Here is a 23,454-nt window from a genome sequence, read left to right on the forward strand (position 1 = left end):
GGGAATATAGATTATCAGGTGGCAGATTTATAAGCATTAATATAAGCACTATTTTCTTTGTTTTTACAGACATTAAAGACAGGCCTGACAATGGTGGGTAAAGTTGTTACCCAGTTGGCAGGCACACTACCAGCAGGCACTCCTGACGAGGAGGGCACACCTCACAGTGCGAGCCGCCGCAGCCCCCACAATCCCGGTGTGGTCACCATCATTGACACACACAGTGTTGGAGAAGGACAGGTCAGTTCTATTGTTCAGCGCTTCCTTGGTATTGTTAATTATTTAATAATGCTGGTTTTGTATCCTGTCATTGTCTTTGTAAAATTGTCATGGACACTCTTTATGGACATTACTGGGAACCTATTAGACTTTTCCTTATTTTGTGTCATAGATTTAAGTTTCAAATAATGAGGTAAAAAACCTCAGGCATCAGAACATTTTGAATACTCTGTTTCTAACATTTTTTCTACTTTCAAGACAAGGTGACGTCAGCTCATGACGTATTTCTTTATATAATCCAATCTGATGAGCTACAGTAAAATAGGGGTGCTGTTTGAAGAATTAGAGTGTTTTGATTGTGTATGAATTTACAAACAGCACATTAACTGCACATTAAATGCTCTTGGCGCTCTGTTGCTCCATTTCATCAGAGAACCCATAGTATGCCCTGCCTCTCTGAGAGTGCGATGAATAACTGAAAGATATATTCAGGATGTGCTCTGGCTCTCAGAGTGACTATTTACGAATGCATCCATCATCATCTGCTCCAGTCCCACTACTGCTTCAGCATTTAGACTACCGCTCAAAAAATTGGGATCACTTTGAAATGTTCTTGTTTTCCTTAGAAACACACATGAAATTAGTCTGAATAGGAAATATAGCAAATGAACAGGACAGGACATGCTGAGATTGTCAGAATTAGAAATAATGGTTGTCGAACTGACCACTGTTCCACAACCAGGACGAAATCTGCATTGCTCCTCCTGAATCTGAGGTTCGACAATCGGTTGGAGCCTCCTTTCCAGCACCCTGGAGTAAACTTTACCCGGGAGGCTGGGCAGTGTGATACCCCGATAGTTGGAGCACACCCTCCGATCCCCTTTTGTGAAGACGGGGATCACCACCCCAGTCTGCCACTCTGCAGGCACCGTACCCGACCTCCATGCGACACTGAAAAGGCGTGTCAGCCCAGACAGCCCAACAGTGCCCAGAGCCTTCAGCATCTCAGGGCGAATCTCATCCACACCCAGCGCCTTGCCACTGGGAAGCTTTTTAACTACCTCAGCAACCTCCGCCAGGGATATGGGCGAGAGTCTTCAGGCTCTGCCTCGTTCTCAGTGGACATGATGGCCAGGTTCAGGAGGTTCTCAAAGTGCTCCTTCCACCGCCCGACAATGTCCCCATTTCGGGTCAGCAGTTCTCCCTCTCTGCTGAGCACAGCCTGAGACAAGCCCTGCTTAACGGTCTGCCAGAACTTCCTTGAGGCCAACCGAAAGTCCTTCTCCATAGCCTCCCTGAACTCCTTCCACACCACAGCTGCAGCCCTTCTGGCCAACTGGTACCTGTCTGCTGCTTCAGGAGACCCCTGGGCCAGCCAGACCCGAAAGGCCTCCTTCTTCAGCCTGACGGCCTCCCTCACCGCTGATGTCCACCAGCGGGTTCTTCGGTTGCTGCCCCGACAGGCACCGACAAGCTTCTGACCACAGCTCCTAGCAGTCACCTCCACAATGGAGGCTTTGAACATGACCCACTCAGACTCCACGTCCCCAACCTCTCCCGGCATGCACAAGAAATTCTCCTGGAGGTGAGAGTTGAAGACCCGATGGACAGGGTCCTCTGCCAGACGTTCCCAGTTCACCCTCACTACACGTTTGGGTTTACCAGGTCTGTCCGGCAGCCTCCCCTGCCATCTGATCCAACTCACCACCAGGTGATGATCAGTTGACAGCTCTGCTCCTCTCTTCACCCGAGTGTCCAAGACACACGGCCGCAGATCTACTGATACGACCACAAAGTCGATCATTGATGTTAGGATCAAATGAGGGCAAAATTGTTTCTTTGTTTTTTCACCTTGGCAAATAAAATGTACCTGCATCTTTTGAGAAAAAAAAAATGCGCCTTTTGATGACGTTCTGGATTTTTATTGGGCGACATCAAATGAGACGATGCGTACATCACCAGTGGTGGGTTTGATTCGAGCCTGGCATGAACCGCTCGGACGGACTATAACGACAGTTTGACACCAATCTATCACCGGTCAACTCCTTACAGCTCGCATGCACACACACAGACACACAAACACAACAGAGTGAAGTCAGACAAGAGCAGAGAGGCCGCGGTGCATATGAAGGGAATATAACTTCAAGATCACTCTAGTTAACGACAACTACGCTTGTTAACTTAAGTAAGTACGATAAAACCTCTGCCAGCCAAGCCAATACTTTATCAATACATGTGGTCAGCATGTAGAAAGCAATATTTCAACCGACTCTGTCGTTGAAATAATTCACCACTATTATGATTTACGATTGCGGTTGACACAAGCACATCGCGCTCGCGAGGCTAGCAGCAAAGTGTTAAAGACAAACTAAAATGAAAGCTGTCACACTTTATCTGAAGATGTAGCTGAGACAGCCGACCTGCATAGTGATGTTTGTCTTCATGCTGAGATAATGTGACTTTGTTCACTCAGTATTGTGATGTCAGGAGGAATATTTATATTTCAGTGAGATATTATTGGGTTTTAAATAGTGACTTTGTTGTTGTAAACATGACTGTTGCTGCCATGGACTGTATAAAACAATATCCTGTGTAAATGACCCATAAGGAAAACATCAGGGGTGAGGTGTGTGCTGGTAGAGAGATAGTGCATGTGTAATTAGATACTGTTCATGTCACTTATTATGCTTCTGTGCATTGATAGCTCTTTTTTAGTCTGTTTCTGCATTATGTTGAGGAGGGCCACACCTGTACATATATATATATATGTATATATATATATATATATATATATATATATATATATATATATATATGGACTGTATAAAACGATATCCTGTATATATATATGGATATATATATATATATATATATATATATATGTATGCAAAAAAAAAAAAGAAAAAGTGGCTCGGTTGCCTGCTGCTAAAAATGTGGCCCATCGACATTATCTGGTTTTGAAATGCGGCCCAGTTGAAATAGTAATTGAATAGCTCTCTGTAGTTTGTTTGTTAGCTATCTAACAACACATCAAAAATATCATGTACACTCCAAAAATATTTAGGCCTAATATTTAAGATTTTTTGCTTATAAATACATAAACCTGGTTGTTCTATATTTAAAACACATTGTTTTGGTTTTTTTAGTACTATTAAATAAATCACATTATTACTTATACTAATTATTATTACTTGAGCTTGTTTTATTTATTCATTTCACAGATAATTATACATCCTTAGTCCTTAAATTAAATTCATTATGGACATGGACTTAAAATCATTGTTTTATTTTATGGCCTTGCTGCCCTGGCTTTTGGCCTCCGTGCCCTCAAAAAATTGACAACACGAAAGGCCAAGTGGCCTTGCCCTTAAAATGATGAAATTCCAGGCCTGCAACCAACAGAAAATAAAATAAAAGGCAAGATATTCACATCACAAAACATTAAAATTTCACCACTTTTAAAAGGATTGCGCATTGAAATGTGGTGCTAAAGTTCACACTGAGCCAATAGAGCACCGTACCAAAAGGAAAGGCCACTTGTATTTTAAGTCACTTTGCTTGTCTTTTTTTTAAATTGGTTTGTGGTTATTGGCTGTCGGGCTAAAACTGACATCTCTAATACAGACATACATAAATTCTTAGAAATGGCTATATGGTCTTACTAATAGTGTATAGCTCGAGCCCTGTCTTACAATTGGTGCTCAGCACTACACAGCGCAGCGCAACTGTCATTGCTAGTTTCAGACTGACACAGTTGTCACTTTCTTGGCCAGCGCTCATGTTTTGTGAGTAGATTGCCCTTAGGCGTGTAGGTCTTAAAATGAGGTGTGGTCAGGCACATTGTTGCTTTAATGTTATTTTGTAACAGAAAGCAATTGTACCATTGATGAACAAAAACCTTGTCTAAAGTCAAATAGCATGTTATTTTTCTGCTATTCAAAGGGAGCATTATTCATTATTCAGGGCGCCTGTTTCAGTTCAAAATTTAGAGTGTACAATTGCTTAGAAGATTATGATTGAAATACATGATGGCCATCAGTTATCTCTCATAAGTTATTTTAATTTCCTGGTTGATACAATTTATTACACAGTTTTGGTGCTAACCTCTCCAGAATTGATAGACATGGTCAGAAATCTCTCTAAAATACCACATTAAGACACAGAGACATTCAGGAGCACCACAGAAAAACCCATGCTGTGATTTGGTTTTAAAAAACATTTGAAGATTTCTGGAACATTTAGATTTTTTGGTGACTGGATGGTGCGCATGTTTGTTCTGGGAACTGCTGAGAAACCCCCTTAATATACCCATGAAAGCCAAACATCCTCTTAATGCACAAGGTCTCTGGTTTGTGGTCATTAAGTTTCACGAAGCTGTAATTATTTTTGAGGTTACTATAGGTCATTTTATGTAAAATGGTCTACAATGAAGTGGCTACTATGGTGACTAACATCATCACACATGAATAAAACTGGGCTACTTAAATCCACAGGAGTCTCAGCTTTCCTGTCAGACCAAATATCTGCACTGTTTAGCAACCCCAGTCTGCAGAAATATTCAAATACAATCTAACACATTTATATTACATGCAAAAAACTGTATGTTTTTTGCTCAAAATTGAATGTGACGTTTTCCTTGATAAAATTTCACCTAACTGAGGAGCGCTATTTAACCCTGTTTTGGGCAAATTAGATTGACATGGTTGCTACTAGAGTTGAGACTCGTTAGAATTTTAACGATTCCGATTCCTTCTTAACGGTCCGATTCCTTACCGATTCCTCTTACCGATTCCTACATTATATTCATTATTCTTGCTATACTTAAACAAGTATATAATAAACACTACGGCTGTCAAAAGCACCATGAAATTGAGTTCGAATATTTTCGAATTAATTTAGTAGAGTTCAAATAATATTCAAATTTATTATTATTATTATTATTATATTTTTTTTTTATTTAAAAAAAAAAAAACAAACAAAAAACACAAATATAAATAAGATGCTTATTGCTGGCGCAATATGAACGTGACACTCGGATGAAAACACCCGTTCTGACCGCAATGTTTGGATACTTCAGTGCGCCTGTAGTTTTCCACCACAAGAGTGGATCCTGTTCGGCTCGTAGTGGTGTCTCATTCTGGTAACGTTTCATCTCTTCTTCAAAAAGGGTAGGCAGGGAGACAGCAGGTGCACCACTCTCCCTGTATGTCTCCCCGAACAGGTCACACATCGCGGACAGCGCAGTGGGTGGTGTTGGCACAGCGGGCTCCTCCGTCCGTGCCTCTCCCTCCATCTCTCGCCGGAATTCCACTGGATGCGGGTCCATTGCAGAACGGCTGCGCTAGTTATCCACTGCGTGCACAGAAGCAACCAACACGCATCTGGTGGAATTTGGGGGTCTGCGTCCCTCTCTGGCCCGGCTTGCGCGCGAGCCATTTCTGCGCGAACGGGATTTGCCGTGATTTACGACGTTATTAATAGTATGAATTATTAATGATATTCAAATTATCAAATTTAGGTTTGAACTTATAAAAAATATATATATTTGAATATATTTCGAACTTCGATTTTTTTTGACAGCCATCATACAAATACAAAAACTTTATTCTAACTGTTGCACAGTACAATTAGATGAAAATACACATTTGTGTGTGGTGTGTATTTCAGATTTAGAGCTTGTATCATCTCCCTGAGAATATATAACAACAAAAAGTGATTCTCTGATTTCTACAGTAACACTATTACCTCAAATTAACCACAGCAATGTAATAAAAAATACTTATATGCATTCATGCTTGGGCACTGTTATTTATGTGACAACATCTGAACAGAACACACACACACATTGGCTGTTTGTTTCTCCCCTCGCTCCCGTCTCAAACACGGAGGTCTCCCTCTCCGGAGCACCCATGGTGCACGCCCGGCCTGTTAAATAGCCTGTAACCATAACAACTGTGTGACACAAACTCAGTGCTTTAGTAATTAAATAATGTCGGGCTCGGTCTGGTTCAGACAGAAATATGTGGCCTGTGCCGCACTCTAATGGACCGCACTCTAATGGAAATGCACGTGTTTTTTTTTTTGTTTTGTTTTGTTTTTTTTACAATCTAGGAACCGTTTGTAGGAGCCGTTACTCCAAATGTGATGGAACCGGTTCTTTGGACTAATCGAACTTTGGACCCGGTTCCAAAAAAGAACCGGATCCGGATCCCAACCCTAGTTGCTACCAATGGATTTTTAGGTCTTCTAGTTTCATGTGATACTAGTATCTTCACTCTCCTTTAGCCTCTGAAAGACTAATATCGGCCATGGACGCTGGATCCTAGCAGGCTACACCCACGATTCCCTCTCTCCCACTGGAAATGCTCGACAGTCGGCATTACTGCTACATAGAGGCTGACACTTTTTCAGGAGTCCCACGGGTCACGTGATCAGTTTCACTATTCGTCACGTGATTGGGACGGGATGGGAAAAAAAGTCAACGGGAGTGGGCGGGACTGGGAATCATAATTAGGCGTGTCGCGATATGCGCTAAGTCAGTTAATTGCACGGTAAATTAAAAGCGATTAATAGCCATATTCATGCACATTTGTTTTCCTCGTCTCTCCACCAAAGAGACTGGACTACAAGAGTGTTCACTGCCATGCATCGTCTGGCAGCCAGGTGAGTTGGTTAATTAGCATAAAGAACGTAGGGAAAACTCTTGTCATCGAGTGTCTTTGTCTCTGTGGGGGAGGCGGGGCTATGGGCTACACCTACACAAACAGTGCGATCTTCGTGAGGGGGATACGAGGCGGAGAAATAAAAAACAGTTGAGCGTAAGAGAAAGACAGGGAACTTGTTCCTAAACCAAATGCCATGGCCCCTGTGTGGGAGTGTTTTGGATTTAAACCAAATGACAGAGGGGAGCCCAGTAATTTGGATGAGCCGGCATGCTGGGTTTGTTCTAAAAGGATTTCAACAAAAAGACCGAATACGAACTTAACTGCACACCTGAGAATGAGAGACTGAGAGTCTATTTTTTTGTACTTATTTATTTAATTCGATATTTTTACGTGTTATTTCGGATATTTAAATTCTCTTTTTTGCATTCCTAAATATTGTTAAATAAATGTTTATTTCTCTTAAAAGCACAATAATACGTAATATTAACGCTTATCGCAATAATTTCTGACGCAATTAATCGCCCAGCAAAATTTGGTATCGTGACGGGCCTAATCATAATTAAAGCTGCAAGCAGCGTTGTTCGGGACCTCGGACCCTCGCTGTCGGCCTCCAGCTCACGTAGACAGTGTGAATTAGCCTATTTATAAGAGTTGGAATGTCGATAAAACAAGCAATGTCAATAGAACACAAGGTCATTTTTGGCAATGAACCCATGACTTGGGAGTAGAACTTTGATGGCTTCTGAAAACCAAACTACTGACAACAGCAATCAATCACTCAATCAATCAATCAGTCAATCAATTTTATGTATAAAGCCCAATATCACAAATCACAATTTGCCTCACAGAGCTTTACAGCATACAACATCCCTCTGTCCTTAGGACCCTCACAGCAGATAAGGAAAAACTCCCTTTAACAGGGAAACAGTAGAAACCCCAGGAAGAGCAACTGAGAAGGGATCCCTCTTCCAGGACGACAGACGTGCAACAGATGACGTACAGAACAGATCATCATAATACATTAACGGTAATCTGTATGACACAATGAGACAGAAGGGGAGACAGAGAGAGAGACAGATGCAGGACAGACGATAATGTTAGTAGCTTACAACAACATTAATTAAAGTAATAATATTATAATTATAATTCTGGCTACTGTGGTACAATATGATAAGTATATATTAATATCTGATAGTATACATATGTGACAATAATCATATTATAATCATATTGAGGTTTGCAAGCCATTGTTGCAAATAAAATAAAATAAATGTTATGCTGATGTAGTGTTGATATGGATGTCTGGAGGCTGTGGCTGTATAGCTACTAAAAAAAGATTGTGTTTGTGTGTGTGTGTGTGTGTGTGTGTGCGTGTGTAATTGTGTAGCTAAAAAATGCAAATTATGAGCTGCAGGTTGTTGCAAGGTTACATTACTGTTTTCTCCAATCTCTCTCTCTCTCTGTCTCTCTCTGTCTCTCTGTCTCTCTTTCTCATACACCCACAATGAATATTTGATATGTATAATCTGAGTAGAAGTTGGTTAAAAGATTTAAGCAAAAAAAAATGTAGAGAAAAATATTAATATTTAACATTTTTATGGTTGTTCACGCCATCCTGAAGGGGACAGGTGTGATTTTTTTACAAGGGGGCCCGCAGGGTTAAGAAGTGAAGGCTTCTTATGAAGGTGGTTTGAGCTTATATTTTGAAACTTGTAGACGTAAGCCATGTGACCTAATGACACTTTGACATGTGTGATGATCAAACAACACATCCATATTTATTTGAAATCATGTGACCTAGTGGAAGCGTGATTGATGTATACTGGCTGCTGTGAGGATATAAGTAACAGCAGGAAGACACAAATATATACAAGTTAATTTCGGTGGAAAAACTGAGCAGGACTACATGTATTTGATCATGGACTGCTGCAGCATAGTTTTAGCTATAGATTTGATTAAATGAGGCAAAAGAGTTTGACCTGGAAATCTTGTATTTACATGTTTTTGCTATCAGGCATTTATTTAGGAAATTGTAGGAATGAGACACATGAGCTGGTCAATTTGGTCAATGTTATCCTGTCAGGTGTGTGTGACAACACACACACACACACACACACACACACACACACAGGCTTGTGTCTGTCAGAGTGAGTGTCTGCCTCCCCACTGCACTGGGCTTTGTAACAATGTCCCGCCTACAGCCCCCTGTGATTGATTACACGGCACAAGTGACAGCCAATCAACAGTGATGCCTGTGCATGCTTTCACATCATGTCACATTGAGACACAGAGCTCAGACGGAGCAGGAGAGGCTCTGGTAAGCCAGCGGTAACTTTGAAAGTAAGGTAACAGAAACCATACATAAACTAAAGTTGCAATAAAAGTCCTCTATGCTGAAGTTTTAAAGTCACCACCACAACATTATATGATCCATTTCAATGATGACATGCTTGCCCAGAGGCGTAATTTCGATGTAACTGCCTGTTTAATTCACATCAAGCGCGATACAATTTTGCAAACAGCCTAAATGATTTAGCTTCTAAAAATAAATAGCACCAAGGCAAAAAAGACACACACAAGCGTGTGTGTGTGTGTGTGTGTGTGTGTGTGTGTGTGTGTGTGTGTTTGTCTGTGTGTGTGTGTGTGTGTGTGTGTGTGTGTTTGTCTGACTGTGTATGTGTGTGTGTCTCTGTGTCTGTGTCTGTCTGTGTGTGTGTGTCATACTTCTACTGTTATTATACACATATGATTATTGTCACATATATATACTATCAAATATTAATATATACTTTCAACATGTTGTACCACAATAGCCAGAATTATAATTATAATATTATTACTTTTATTAATGTTGTTGTAACACACACACACACACACACACACACGCTTGTGTCTGTCAGAGTGACTGTGACTGTGAGCAGTCCTCTGCCTTCGGGCTCGGTCCCTAATTAAAGCTTCGAGCAGCGTTGTTAGGACCTTGGCTTCACGCTTTTTCAGCTTCCAGCTCACGTAGAGATTTTGAATTATTTGTGAGAGGCAAAATGTTGATAAAACAAGCTATGTCAATAGAATGCAACATCCACATTGAAATGTAATACACTGTCATGATAAAGAAATTAAATAATGTGAACAACAACATGGTGTTTGTCATGCTGTTAAGAATTGAAGTGTACCCCATGTATTGTAAAAGACAAAGGCCTGTTGTGACAGTACTCCTGTTTTGTGTGTAACACATTGTGATGTAAGTACATGAATATATATGTACATAATATAAATTTTAACTGGATAACAATACAGTATGTAATTAACAGTCATGATCATAAATGTAGCAACAGAGTTATCAGTATTAAAGGTTGTAGTAGTATGTGACAGATGGAAAACGGTGGTATATACTGTAGGTGGTGTTTAATTTCTTCAATAAAATAATGTATAAATCCCTATAGACAGAAAATATCACCTTTCCAAAAACTGCTGTAAAAATATAATATATTAATATTTTTGCCACTTTGAACAAGTCAATCTTTTAGAACTACTGTAGTGTGAAATATACATATTAAATATTAACTATGTTTTGAGGATTTTAATTGTTTAATGGTTTGTTTCATAGCTCTAATGTTTTTATAGGGGGGAAAAAATTGAAATAATTTCCATAACATACATGTCAAGGAGAATTTAATAGTTGTTATTAGGCCCTGAGCTAGGTCAATGAACTACTTCAGCCTGAAATATACATATGAAATATTAAAATGAAGATTCTGTTGCTTTTATGGCAGGAAGCAGGCTGATGCATCAGTTGTATTGGTCATAGTTACACAGTAATGCATGAGTGAGTTGCATATCCTTGTTTCTGTGGTGGAATGACATATCTCACATGTTTACATACTTCCTGTTTGTGGCAGAGGGAGTTACAGATTGCACTAAGTATACATAATGTTGTATGCATCAAAAAGACAGCATTTAATTTTTCTGTCAATTAAATCAAAAGAAAGGTGTTTGATGAGGCTACTGTGTTGATGAATGTAACATTTCCTCAAAGATGTATATTCTTTCCTGATGTTTGTAACACTGTTATTGACTTGTACTTGAAATGAGGTGATTTACTGCAACCTTCCAGGTCAATCACTTGGGTTCAGAGACATAAAATTGATAAAATACATGGAAATACTTTTAAGGTCATTTCAAAGAGTTCAAAGAGGCGGCGGGAGAAAGAATAAAGAATAAATAATAATAATAATAATAATAATAATAATCACAGCAAAAACAATAGGGTCCTCTGCCTCCGGGCTCGGTCCCTAATTAAAGCTGCAAGCAGCTGTGACCGGGCCCTCACTCTCCCGCGTCTACGCGGGGGGGTAGCAGTGCGCATCACTGAAGCGGTTATGTGAAAACTCAGAGTAAGTTAACCCTGACATGGTGTGATGTTTTATTTTCCTACTCCAAAAAACCCCCTATGGGAAGGGTATGTTGAAAATTTCAAGGGGGCGCTATAGAGGCATTTTGTCACCCCCCCATGGGTGACGCCCCTATCAGATGTATGAGCTTGCCATTTTTGACCTGTGTATCAATTTCATGTTAATATGATGTCGCTGAAGCCATCAAAAAGCCAAACATATTTGGTGGCGAGGGCAACGTCATAGTAGCCGCACCCCTTGACATAGAGAAAAGCTTTTAATAACTTTTGATCAGCATGGTCTCAGGGGCTGAGGCTGCTGAGCAACCAGGGGCTGCGGGGAGACCGAGAGCAGGCATGGATTGGTGGTGTAAATGTGGGGCTTACTGGCTACTTTATTAGGTACACTTGTGCAATCTAATACAAGTCAATACAACAGCTCTGCCACACATTCTACATTTACAAAGCTTTTACTTTTTCAGCTTTTGTTAGAAAGGTGATTATTTTACTTTATTATTGAGGTCGTAGTGGGTGGTGTTGGTGTACTGGAGTGCAATATATTTAAAAGTGTTCCTAATATTTTGTCCTCCTCAATTAGACAAAATTAGGAGGCCACCTCAGTACACCACCACCATTCACTACAACCTCAATAATAAACAAAGTAGAGTCATCACTTTCTAGACGATGTCAACAATAACCGAAAATGTATAAGCTTCGGGGAAAAAATCATGGTATAGTCGTTCTACTGGATTGCATTAGATTACACAGATGTACACAAAGTGGCCAGTGACTGTATGTTACATACATACAGATTTCCTCAAATAGTAGCCGGGGCCACTATTAACAAAATAATAGTTTGGGACCAGGCTACAAATAGGGCTAGGCTACTATTTGAAGGAGACTTTCAATTAAAATTTTTTTTTAAAAAAATCACAGCCAAATTTGAATATACAAATACTGTATTTTTTTTAATTTAAACAGCAGAAATATTTATGTAAACCTGTCTTTACAGTAAAAATGAATATTTTCTATATAGTATTACAAAGAAGGTACTGTATTATTTATAGTAACAATGTTTACATTAACAGTAAAAATAGTTTTTGGTGTTTTTGTAAATCACCAATATTTACTATTGACTACACCACAGTGTACTAGTTGTCTTGCCTTGAAACAGCGAATCATCTCATCCTCTGTCCCATCTGCAGCCACCGTGATGCCACACACCTTACGACAACACGACAACTTACTTACGACAACTTAAGACAACATGCCACAAATTAATTTTAAAAGTAGGCTACATTCATAATAATGACTTTTTATCTCACAATTTTGATTAGGAATAACAATTCCTTTTTTTCCCATTACTGGCGAAAATGGGCTTCCATAGATAAAGATGGTTATACACCCTAAGCAGGCGTCATATGCCAGCTGTTTCCACTTGCCACACAATAAATAGAACATAAGTCTTTTAGCTGGTTAATATTTTCTCCATCAGCTATCATTCTAAACAAGACTGTTGCCATACATATAACATGAATCTACCTACACATTATTTACATATTTAACAATGTCAAACACAACACAGAAGACCCAAAGCAACCACATTGACTACATCTCCCAGAAAGCCCAGCGCTCTGGGAGCATGCGCAAAGCTGTCTCTAGACGGCAGCGCGGACATGTGAAGACACGGCCTGTGTTTACATACTGCACTAGCCTTGGACTAATACATTCATTGCATGAACGTCTTGAAAATGAACCCCGTTTTTCATTTGGGGGTTCCCGGTCTCGACCGATTCACGTCTCCATAAACGTTCAAATCAAACATGTAATGTACTAACCGCATAGTCACAGATTTCACACTTACTACCAATGTGCAATACACCTCCCAACTGCTAAAGTGGCGCTGTGGCGCAGTAGAAAGCCGGTGCACTCATTCATTGCAGGACGAAGAAGGGGTGAAGAAAATTTCAAGACGTCCCGAGATAAAATGCATGTTTATTGAACATTATTACACAGCTCTATTAAATGCTGTATTCTGATTGGTCAGTCGCGGCATTCTGCGGTCTGATATTACTGTGTAATGACCGCTGCTAGTAGCAACGGTCATTACACACAGTTGCTATGTAGCCCGACGTTGCTATAGGGACGCTGCCCTGACAACAGTTACTTTTTTTATCGGGCTAAAGTAGCCGTTACCACTTACAAAATAATAATTTACAAAATACAAAGATGGACTATTTTCATGAGATAACTTTTAATATATTTGGTGAGCATGAAAATCTTGAGACATGGTTACTGGCTGAAGATGAGAAGAATGCCGGAGAAGAGGGATGCTCAGAGGCGCACGGGAAAGAGAGGAGACACAAGATTGTGGATGACAGGGAGGTTGATCGCATCGAAGAAGAAAGACATGAACTAAACACCAAACGGAGCACTTTATGGGGCTTGAAGGTGTTTAATGACTGGCTGAATGAGAAGAAAATGACAACAGATTTAGACAGTTATGGGTCAGAAGAGCTAAACCAAGTGCTGCGATCCTTTTATCCATCGGTGCAAAACTCTAACGGTCAAACCTACTCCGTTGCCAGTTATATCTCACTCAGGGGTGCTATTTGTCAGCACTTCTCAAAGTTTGACATCATGAACAGTGCTGCCTTCAAATCTAGCAATGGGGTATTTAAATCAGTAATAAAAAAACTCCGCAAAAACGGGAAGGACATGAGTCACCACCATCCCCCGATCTCAGCTACAGATATGCAGCTGCTCAGGTGCTCAGAGGTGCTGTCTCTGCACACAGCTGTCAGGTTGGTCCGAAAAGTGTGGTTTGATGTGCAGCTGCATTTGGCAAGACGAGGGAGAGAGGGCAACAGAGACTTGAAAAGAGACTCTTTTGTTTTGAAAAAGAATGAGAACGGTCTTGAGTATATAACCCTCGCTCACAACGCTGAGACCAAGAATCATAAAGATGCAAAAGATCCCTGTAAAGAAAATTACAGAGGTTTCATCTTTGCTGAGCCCGACAACCCAAACTGCGCCGTCTCCAGTTTTAAGAAATATCTCTCCCTTTGCCTTCCTGACGCAAACACTTTTTACCTTCACCCATTAAAAAAAGACCAGCAGCTACTCAACAAGCAACCAGTGTGGTTTTCTCGTGAACCCATGGGACACAATTTCCTCGGACAGATGTTACCTCAGATAAGCAAGGCAGCCGGACTTTCTCAACGATACACCAATCACAGCCTGAGAAGCACTGCTGTCCAGCTTCTCTCCCAGGCTGGCCTTGAGAGTCGTCAGATCATGTCTGTAACTGGGCACAGATGTGAAAGCAGCCTCAAGAGCTACTGGGCTCCGTCCACCTCGGATCGCGCAAATTGGAGCAGGATCCTGTCCTCAGGAAACAGTAGGTCTAGTGGATCGCTTTGATAAAGTCATAGTAGCCTAATAATAGCTTCTTATGACTTGTAGTCTAACGATAAACATTTTGTTTACAGGGTTAGGGTTAGGGTTAACAGCGACTATAATTTTAACATCCCAGCCGTCCCATTTACAATGTCTAATGTCACTTTCAATGGCAGTGTCCAATTTAATATACATTATAAATAGAAATAGCCTAAGTTGTCACTGACTTTTTGTTGAAGACATATAGCCTAATCTTTTAATGGTCAGTGACAGGAAAAATGATTATTGTGTTGTGAAAAATGGAAATGTATAAGCTAGCTATGGTTGTAAATAATAAATGTTGATTCATAATCTTAGAAAGTTAAACATTAGCCTTTACCAGAATAAAAAAAGATCTTAACTTTAAGTCCACTTTATAGCCTATGTGCATTGTTAGGCTATTTTCTTTTCATTTTCTCTTGTAGCTATTGTAGCATATTCAGCCGTTGCCGGCAGTTTGTTTTTTCTCTCCTCCCAATTTAATTTATAACTCAATAAAATTGTATAATTAATCAATATTCTGTCTATTCAACTGATAATTAGCCGTGTAATAAGCGGGATAATGTATAATGAGCCGGTGAATACTGGGAAAATAACTCCCGACAGGGTTCTATTCCCCTGAAGGTTATCCCTTACATAACGGATATACAAACACACGGCAACCCCCGTACACCTGCATGTGCACGAAACACAACACAATGCTCTACAACAGACCACGGAGTCAAACATTAGTCCACATTAGCTCAGCGAGTGTTCAACCACCGGCATGTCTCGGCTAACATCGACCACCGCGAATGCTCCTGGGAGTTAGCCGAGTGCGAACCGAGTGAGATCCGCTATACACACATTAGAGGCCAAACGCTTATAACGCTAATAAACCACAAATTATAAGTTACCTAAAGCACGTCGGGATAGCGTGTTGAACGTCAACACACAACCATTTATTAATGATTCAGCCGTAACAACTGTGTTGCACAAACTCAGTGCTTTGGTTATAAATAATGTCGGGCTCGGTTCGGGTTCGAACAGAAATATGCGGCTGTGCCGCACTCTAACACACACACACACACGCAAACACACAGAAAACCGGACATTATCAGTTATAAAAAACCGCCCCGGACGGGACGTGAAAAGTGGACATGTCCGGGCAAAAGAGGACGTTTGGTCAGCCTAACGGCGTTAACGTTACCTAACGCAAAGAGAAATGTTAACGGCTCGTTTCTCCTCTGACACACCACATACCTGTGTACTGCCACGGCTCGGTTGTCCAGGTACTGGGCAGTCATGGTACCAATGAAAGAGGAAATTACTTGACCTGGAGACGGTAAGCCGTTATCTTGCGTTTGTCAGCTGTTCTCATGTTCCCTCCTTTTGTGAAGGTCTTGTTGCCGTCCTCTGCATACCAGGCGTCATATGCTCTGCGGCGTATTCCCCCGACATTTGTTCGGAATATTTCAAAACGTCTAACTTTAAATGAACACTGAAGTTGCGTCTTGTCGCCATCTTAGCTGTTTACAATCAGCTGAGAGTGCGCAAGTGCGCATGTGCGGTCTCTTGTTTTTATGATGGCAGCGTCAGGAGCAGCCAAAGATCACCTGGTGGCAAGATAGTTACCTACCAGTGTTGATAAACAAAAGAATATTGGTCATGGCTGAAATAAAGATAAAGATAGATAGATTATGTACAGTTAATGCATTCAAGATCTTCTGACTCTTGACATGGTGTCTCTTGCTCAAAGTATGAGGGACAAGAAGAGGTTGAAAGTTGATGAGTTTTGAAGAGGATTTGAAGATTTTCCAATTTACTTCCATTCACAGTAATTAGACTGCCGCCAGAGCAACACCTATTGGCCGATTTGCACCGAATTTTGCACAAACCCTCATCGGGCCATGGAACACAATTAGCAAAAGTGTTGTGGTAATCCGACTGTATTTGCTCAAGATATGAAAGACTGTCTGTTTTGAAAACAATGTGCAGGAATTCGTTGTTTTATATTTTGGGCGTTTTTTGGACAATCAAAATTCTTTTGATAACTTTTTGTCAGAAGGGTCCACAGATGCTTCACACAAAGTTTGGTGCAAATCAGTCAAATCGCCTAGGAGGAGTTTGAAAAAGTATGTTTTTCCATTTGTGGTGATTTAGCGAATGGAAAGTTACCGCGAAAGTGGGCGTGGCTTACATCACACAATTCCGCTGAATACAGAGAACACGTAAATAGAAGGTTTAACAATATGCAACATATTATGTGGGAGTTATTAGCCAAAAACGCTTTTGCATTGAAAATAGCGCCACCTGCTGGTCATTTTTGGTGTGTTAGTTACAGGGGCCAGTCTATACCACCCCTATCAATTTTATTTCCATGAGTGTTATGGTGTTGGCACAGTGCCAAATATTAAATTAGACGGCCACCAGAGCGCCACCTAGTGGCAGATCGGTAAGTCCTTCATCACGTATCCTCAGGAGGGCATTGACAATAATTATACCAAGTTTCGTGTTAATCCGCCCGGCCGATGTTGAGATATAAAATACTTCAATTTAAAGAGTGCCACCTTGTTGTCATCACCCAAAACTTTGCACAGAGCCTCAGGGGCTCATGGAGAAGTGGTAACCTGAGTTTCATGTCATTCGGATACACCAGTGTGGAGATATGCAGTACTTCCTGTTTAGAACGAAATCTGCAGGAAGTTGTTATTTAATAACTTCAGTATTCTTTGGAATATCAAAATTCTTTTAATAACTTTTTGTCGGGAGGGTCCACAGATGCTGTGTGCAAAGTTTCATGCCAATCGATGAAATTGCCTGGGAGGAATTCGAAAAAGTAGGTTTGCGACATTTTGCGAATTTGCGGGAAAAAAAAGAAAAAAAAAGGTAGGCGGAAATGGGCGTGGCCTATACCACAAGATTCAGCCCAATTCACTGAACGCGTGGATATAAGGTTTTTGAATGTGCGACAAAGTATATGGGAGTTATGAGCCAAAACGCACTTTCCTTGATAATAGCGCCACCTAGTGGTGGAAATTCAGGACGACAATAGATTATAAAATTTTTCGCCAGGTGTGACTTATATTCCAAGTTTGGTGAGTTTTGGGGTATGTTCAGGCAGTGAAAAATGCGATCATATGGGTGGAAGAAAAAAAAAATAATCGGGAGAAAAACAATAGGCCGTTATAGCGCCACCTAGTGGAGTACATGTGCAATTTTTGGTACGGAAGATCTGTGTCTTATTCTATATGTACCCTTAAAATTTCAAAGGCCTCAGCATAATAGTTTGGCTGAAATTAATGTTTGTTGTTTATCTTGTAATAAGCCACGCCCACATTGACCAGTCACGACCACCTTCAAGATATGACCTCAGAATTGACCCTACATCATACCAACTGAATTTCATAGAAATCGGTGCAGCCTTTCAAGAGATATAAACTTACCATATTTGTAGCGCCCCCTAGTTGCCAAAATTTTCCAAATTCGGCTCATACCCTCACAGTCTTATGCCAACCAATGATCTCAAATTTGGTGTTAATAGCATTTAGTTTGACCGAGATATCCAACAGTTTGCATTTTTATAGCTAGCTATAGAAGTTTGTTTGTTAATAACTTGCGCATTTTTTGACCAAATAAAATTCTTTTGATAACTTTAGATCAGGTCCAGTAGAAGAGTGTATATGTCAAGTTTCATGCAGATTGGACAAAATCCCAAGGAGAAGTTCGAAAAGTAGGTTTTCCAGTGTTCGCGATTTTGCGAAAAAACTTCCTAGGCATAAGTGGGCATGGCCTATGGCAAAGTGATTCAGCTCTGTTCAGGGAAGCTGGGGATACAAGATTTTTGAATGTGCGACATACGGTGTGGGAGCTATAGGCAAAAACGCATTGGCCTAGGTTATAGCGCCCCCTGCAGGCAGATATACATAGTTTTTTGCGTCTGAGGTACGTGCAGGGGTCTGGACCACCCCTCCAAATTGCACCACCCTCCCTTGCACGGTTTAGCCTGCAGCACCACTTTTACCTACGGAAGAATAAAAATAAAAATCTTTACAAAACAATAGGGTTCCTAGCACCGCTGGTCCTAGGAAACGCGTCTGCTTGCATACGCGTTCCCTCAGCCCCTCGGGCTTGGCCCCCTAATAAACGCAGCAAAAACAATAGGGTCCTCGCCTTTGGCGAGGACTGCTCTGTGAGCAGTCCTCTGCCTTTTGGGCTCGGTCCCTAATGATAATAATAATAATAATAATAATAATAATAATAAACGCAGCAAAAACAAGAGGGACTTCGTCCTTCGGCCGAGGTCCCTAATAATAATAAACGCACCAAAAACAAGAGGGTCCTCACCCTTCAGCCGAGGTCCCTAATAATAATAAACGCACGTTGTCGGGACCTCAGCTTCACGCTTTTTCGGCTTACATCTCATGTAGGGATTTTGAATCATTTGTGAGAGGCAAAATGTTGATAAAACAAGCTATGTCAGTAGAATCCAACATCCACATTGAAATGTAATACACTGTCATGATAAAGAAATTATAAAATGTGAACAACAACATGGTGTTTGTCATGCTGTTAAGAATTGAAGTGTACCCCATGTATTATAAAAGACAAAGGCCTGTTGTGACAGTACTCCTGTTTTGTGTGTAACACATTGTGATGTAAGTACATGAATATATATGTACATAATATAAATTTTAACTGGATAACAATACAGTATGTAATTAACAGTCATGATCATAAATGTAGCAACAGTGTTATCAGTATTAGTACTACTGTAGGTGGTGTTTAATTTTTTCAGTAAAATAATGTATAAGTCCCTGTAGACAGAAAATATCACCTTTCCAAGAATTGCTGTAAAAATATAATATATTAATATTTTTGCCATTTTGAACAAGTCAATCTTTTAGAACTACTGTAGCGTGAAATATACATATTAAATATTAACTATGTTTTGAGGATTTTAATTGTTAAGGGTTTTTTATAGCTCTATTGTTTTTATAGGGGATTTTTTTTTTTTTTTTCAATAATTTCCATAAAATACATGTCAAGGAGAATTTAATAGTTGTTATTAGGCCCTGAGCTAGGTCAATGAACTACTTCAGCCTGAAATATACATATGAAATATTAATTATTTTTTGAGGATTTTAAACCTTTAATGGCCAGTTTGTTTACATGGCTCCACTGTTGTTTTTTTTATAGAAAAAATAAACAGAAAACTGAAATACTTTCCACAAAATTAATTCAAGGAGAATTTGATTGTTCATATTATTAGGTTCTGAGCTTGGTAAATGATTGACAGCAACATTGATTTTGATGCATTGTTATTTATTTATTATTTTTTGCAGTGCCAGATTAAAAAAAAAAAAAAACAACCTCACATTGAGGTCCTGAGGACAAGCCTTTCTAAAACTGCTGTAAAAAATATTATATAAATACTGTTCTACATTAAACAGGTTAATCTTTTAAAACTATTCAGCCTGGAATATACATATCAATCATTAATTATATTTTTTGGAATTTAACCCTTTAAATGCCAGTATGTGTACATTGTAGCCTACGAAATGCTTTGCACTGATTTCTCACTTTAGAGGTAGTGATGGTTGAATGAAGCTTCATGAATCATTTTTTTTATTTTCTCAGCCCAATAAATGGCGCTTTTTGTTCAACAAAAGGTTTTAATCACAGTGAATTGCCATTCTGTGAGCCCCTCTCATTAAACCAAGAGCACTTTCTAGTGGGCTCAGAAAATAAAGAAAAAGCCTCATAAGGCTTGTTTCAGCCAACACTATATAGAGGCTGAGGGTTGGTTCATATTTGCCATGTAAGCCTGCAGTTCAATAATTTGCCAGTGTGTTATGACCATGCTGGTATTTCGAGGCCCCTACATGCTGCAGGATTTATTCAGCTCAGCGCAAAGGTGAATGTGCGATGTTCTGCTGCACTGCAGGTGCAGAGGTTTATTTGGGGGACTTGTACACAGTGTTGTTGCCCTAATTGGTCTTGACGTTCAGCTGCTGTAAAGTCTTGTGAGGTTCAAAATGATTTCTCCTGTACTGCTGCTCATACTTAAAACTATGGTTGCATAGAGCACTACAACAATTTTGTTTTGATTCTTGCTAGTCGTCCTTTTGCATGATTAAAGTAGTTTATAATCTTGAGTGTGGCTGTCTAAAAGAAGACACACACACACACACACATGCACACACGCAAGCATACACATCTTTTTTTAAGTCACTCACAATTATCCGACATCAATAGCAACACACACTTATGGTTATGTAGTCAGGGCACTGCAGAACACAGTGAAAAGATGAAATTTTGCTTTAAAATGTGAAACAATGGCGCCTCCTAGTGGGAAAATGTAAAAATTACAAGTTAAAGGCCAGTAGTCCAAAATGAAACCGTAGGAATGCATTAGTTTATTTAAGGAGTAATGTGGGGTCAAAAATGCATTGTTAAGGGTTTTCAATGGGACGGTTTCTGTCTCTAGGCACTGATACGTCAGTTTGTTTGTAGCTCATCCAATTTAGGCTAATGTAGGAATTCAGATAACAATTCTAAAAGTTTAAAAAAAGAAAAAAAGAATATTCTTTGGCAAATTTGAGCTATATTCCTTTACCACAGCCAAAATGTCTTGAAAATAAAAAACAGAGTGGCACAAATTGTCCCTAGGATGCATCAGTTGTATTGGTCATAGTTACACAGTAATGCATGAGTGAGTTGCGTATCCTTGTTTCTGTGGTGGAATGACATATCTCACATGTTTAGATATGTCCTGTTTGTGGCAGAGGGAGTTACAGATTGCACTAAGTACACATAATGTTGTATGCATCAACAAGACAGCATTTCATTTTTCTGTCAATTAAATCAAAAGAAAGGTGTTTGATGAGGCTACTGTGTTGATGAATGTAACATTTTCTCAAAGATGTATATTCTTTCCTGATGTTTGTAACACTGTTATTGACTTGTACTTGAAATGAGGTGATTTACTGCAACCCTCCAGGTCAATCACTTGGGTTCAGAGACATAAAATTGATAAAATACATGGAAATACTTTTAAGGTCATTTTCAAAGTAATTTAAAACCTCTTGACCTGTTGAAAGCTTGAGTGTACAACAAATGAATGCAATCATTGTCAAACTCAATTTGAAAAATGTAAAGGGTTCCTATGAAGTGGTGTGAGCTTATATTTTGAAAGTTGTAGACATTAGCCATGTGACCTAATTAAACTTTGTCATGTGTGACAATCAAACAACACATCCATATTCATTTGAAATCATGTGACCTAGTGGAAGCGTGCTTGATGTCTACCGGCTGCTGTGAGAATATAAGTAACAGCAGACAGACACAAATATATACTAGTTAATGTCAGTGGAGAAACTGAGCAGGACTACATGTATTTAATCTTGAGTGCTGCAGCACAGTTGTAGCTACAGATTTGATTCAGATTGTAAATGAGGCACGAGAGTTTGACCTGGAGAGCTTGTATTTACATATTTTTGCTATCAGACATTTATTCATAATAATAATAATAATAATGATAATAATAATAATAATAAAAATAATAAACGCACCAGAAACAATAGGGACTTCGTCCTTCGGCCGAGGTCCCTAATTAAAACTGCGAGCAGCGTTGGGCGGGACCTCGGACCCTCGCTGTCGGCCTCCTGCTCACGTAGACGGTGTGAATTTGCCTATTCCTAAGAGTCAGAATGTCGATAAAACAAGCAATGTCAATAGAACGCAAGGTCATTTTTGGCAATGAACCCATGACTTGGGAGTAGAACTTTGATGGCTTCTGAAAACCAAACTACTGACGAGGACATCAATCAATCAATCAATCAATCAATCAATCAATCAATCAGTCAATCAGTCAATATCACAAATCACAATTTGCCTCACAGGGCTTTACAGCATCCAACATCCCTCTGTCCTCAGGACCCAGTGAGACAGAAGGGGAGACAGAGAGAGATGCAGGACAGACAGTAATTTTAATAGCTTACAACAACATTAATGAAAGTAATAATATTATAATTATAATTCTGGCTATTGTGGTACAATATGTTGAAAGTATATTTTAATATCTGATAGTATACATACAATACAGACCAAAAGTTTGGACACACCTTCTCATTCAATGCGTTTTCTTTATTTTCATGACTATTTACATTGTAGATTCTCACTGAAGGCATCAAAACTATGAATGAACACATGTGGAGTTATGTACTTAACAAAAAAAGGTGAAATAACTGAAAACATGTTTTATATTCTAGTTTCTTCAAAATAGCCACCCTTTGCTCTGATTACTGCTTTGCACACTCTTGGCATTCTCTCCATGAGCTTCAAGAGGTAGTCACCTGAAATGGTTTTCCAACAGTCTTGAAGGAGTTCCCAGAGGTGTTTAGCACTTGTTGGCCCCTTTGCCTTCACTCTGCGGTCCAGCTCACCCCAAACCATCTCGATTGGGTTCAGGTCCGGTGACTGTGGAGGCCAGGTCATCTGCCGCAGCACTCCATCACTCTCCTTCTTGGTCACATAGCCCTTACACAGCCTGGAGGTGTGTTTGGGGTCATTGTCTTGTTGAAAAATAAATGATTGTCCAACTAAACGCAAACCGGATGGGATGGCATGTCGCTGCAGGATGCTGTGGTAGCCATGCTGGTTCAGTTTGCCTTCAATTTTGAATAAATCCCCAACAGTGTCACCAGCAAAACACCCCCACTCCATCACACCTCCTCCTCCATGCTTCACAGTGGGAACCAG

The 23,454-nt window shown here is 39.9% G+C and overlaps 1 protein-coding gene across 8 annotated transcripts in view; it reads left to right on the top strand.

Annotated features, from left to right (window-relative positions):
* Positions 1-23,454, top strand: part of bcas3 (BCAS3 microtubule associated cell migration factor) — an 877,760-nt gene that overhangs the window by 141,072 nt on the left and 713,234 nt on the right. For all 8 annotated transcript variants that reach the window (XM_078166843.1, XM_078166844.1, XM_078166849.1 and 5 more), the window contains exon 12: positions 70-240. In XM_078166843.1, the coding sequence (XP_078022969.1) occupies positions 70-240 (171 nt within the window). The remainder of the gene's footprint in view (positions 1-69; positions 241-23,454) is intronic.

This window comes from Epinephelus lanceolatus, chromosome 4 (assembly GCF_041903045.1).
Source record: "Epinephelus lanceolatus isolate andai-2023 chromosome 4, ASM4190304v1, whole genome shotgun sequence".
NCBI lineage: Eukaryota > Metazoa > Chordata > Actinopteri > Perciformes > Serranidae > Epinephelus > Epinephelus lanceolatus.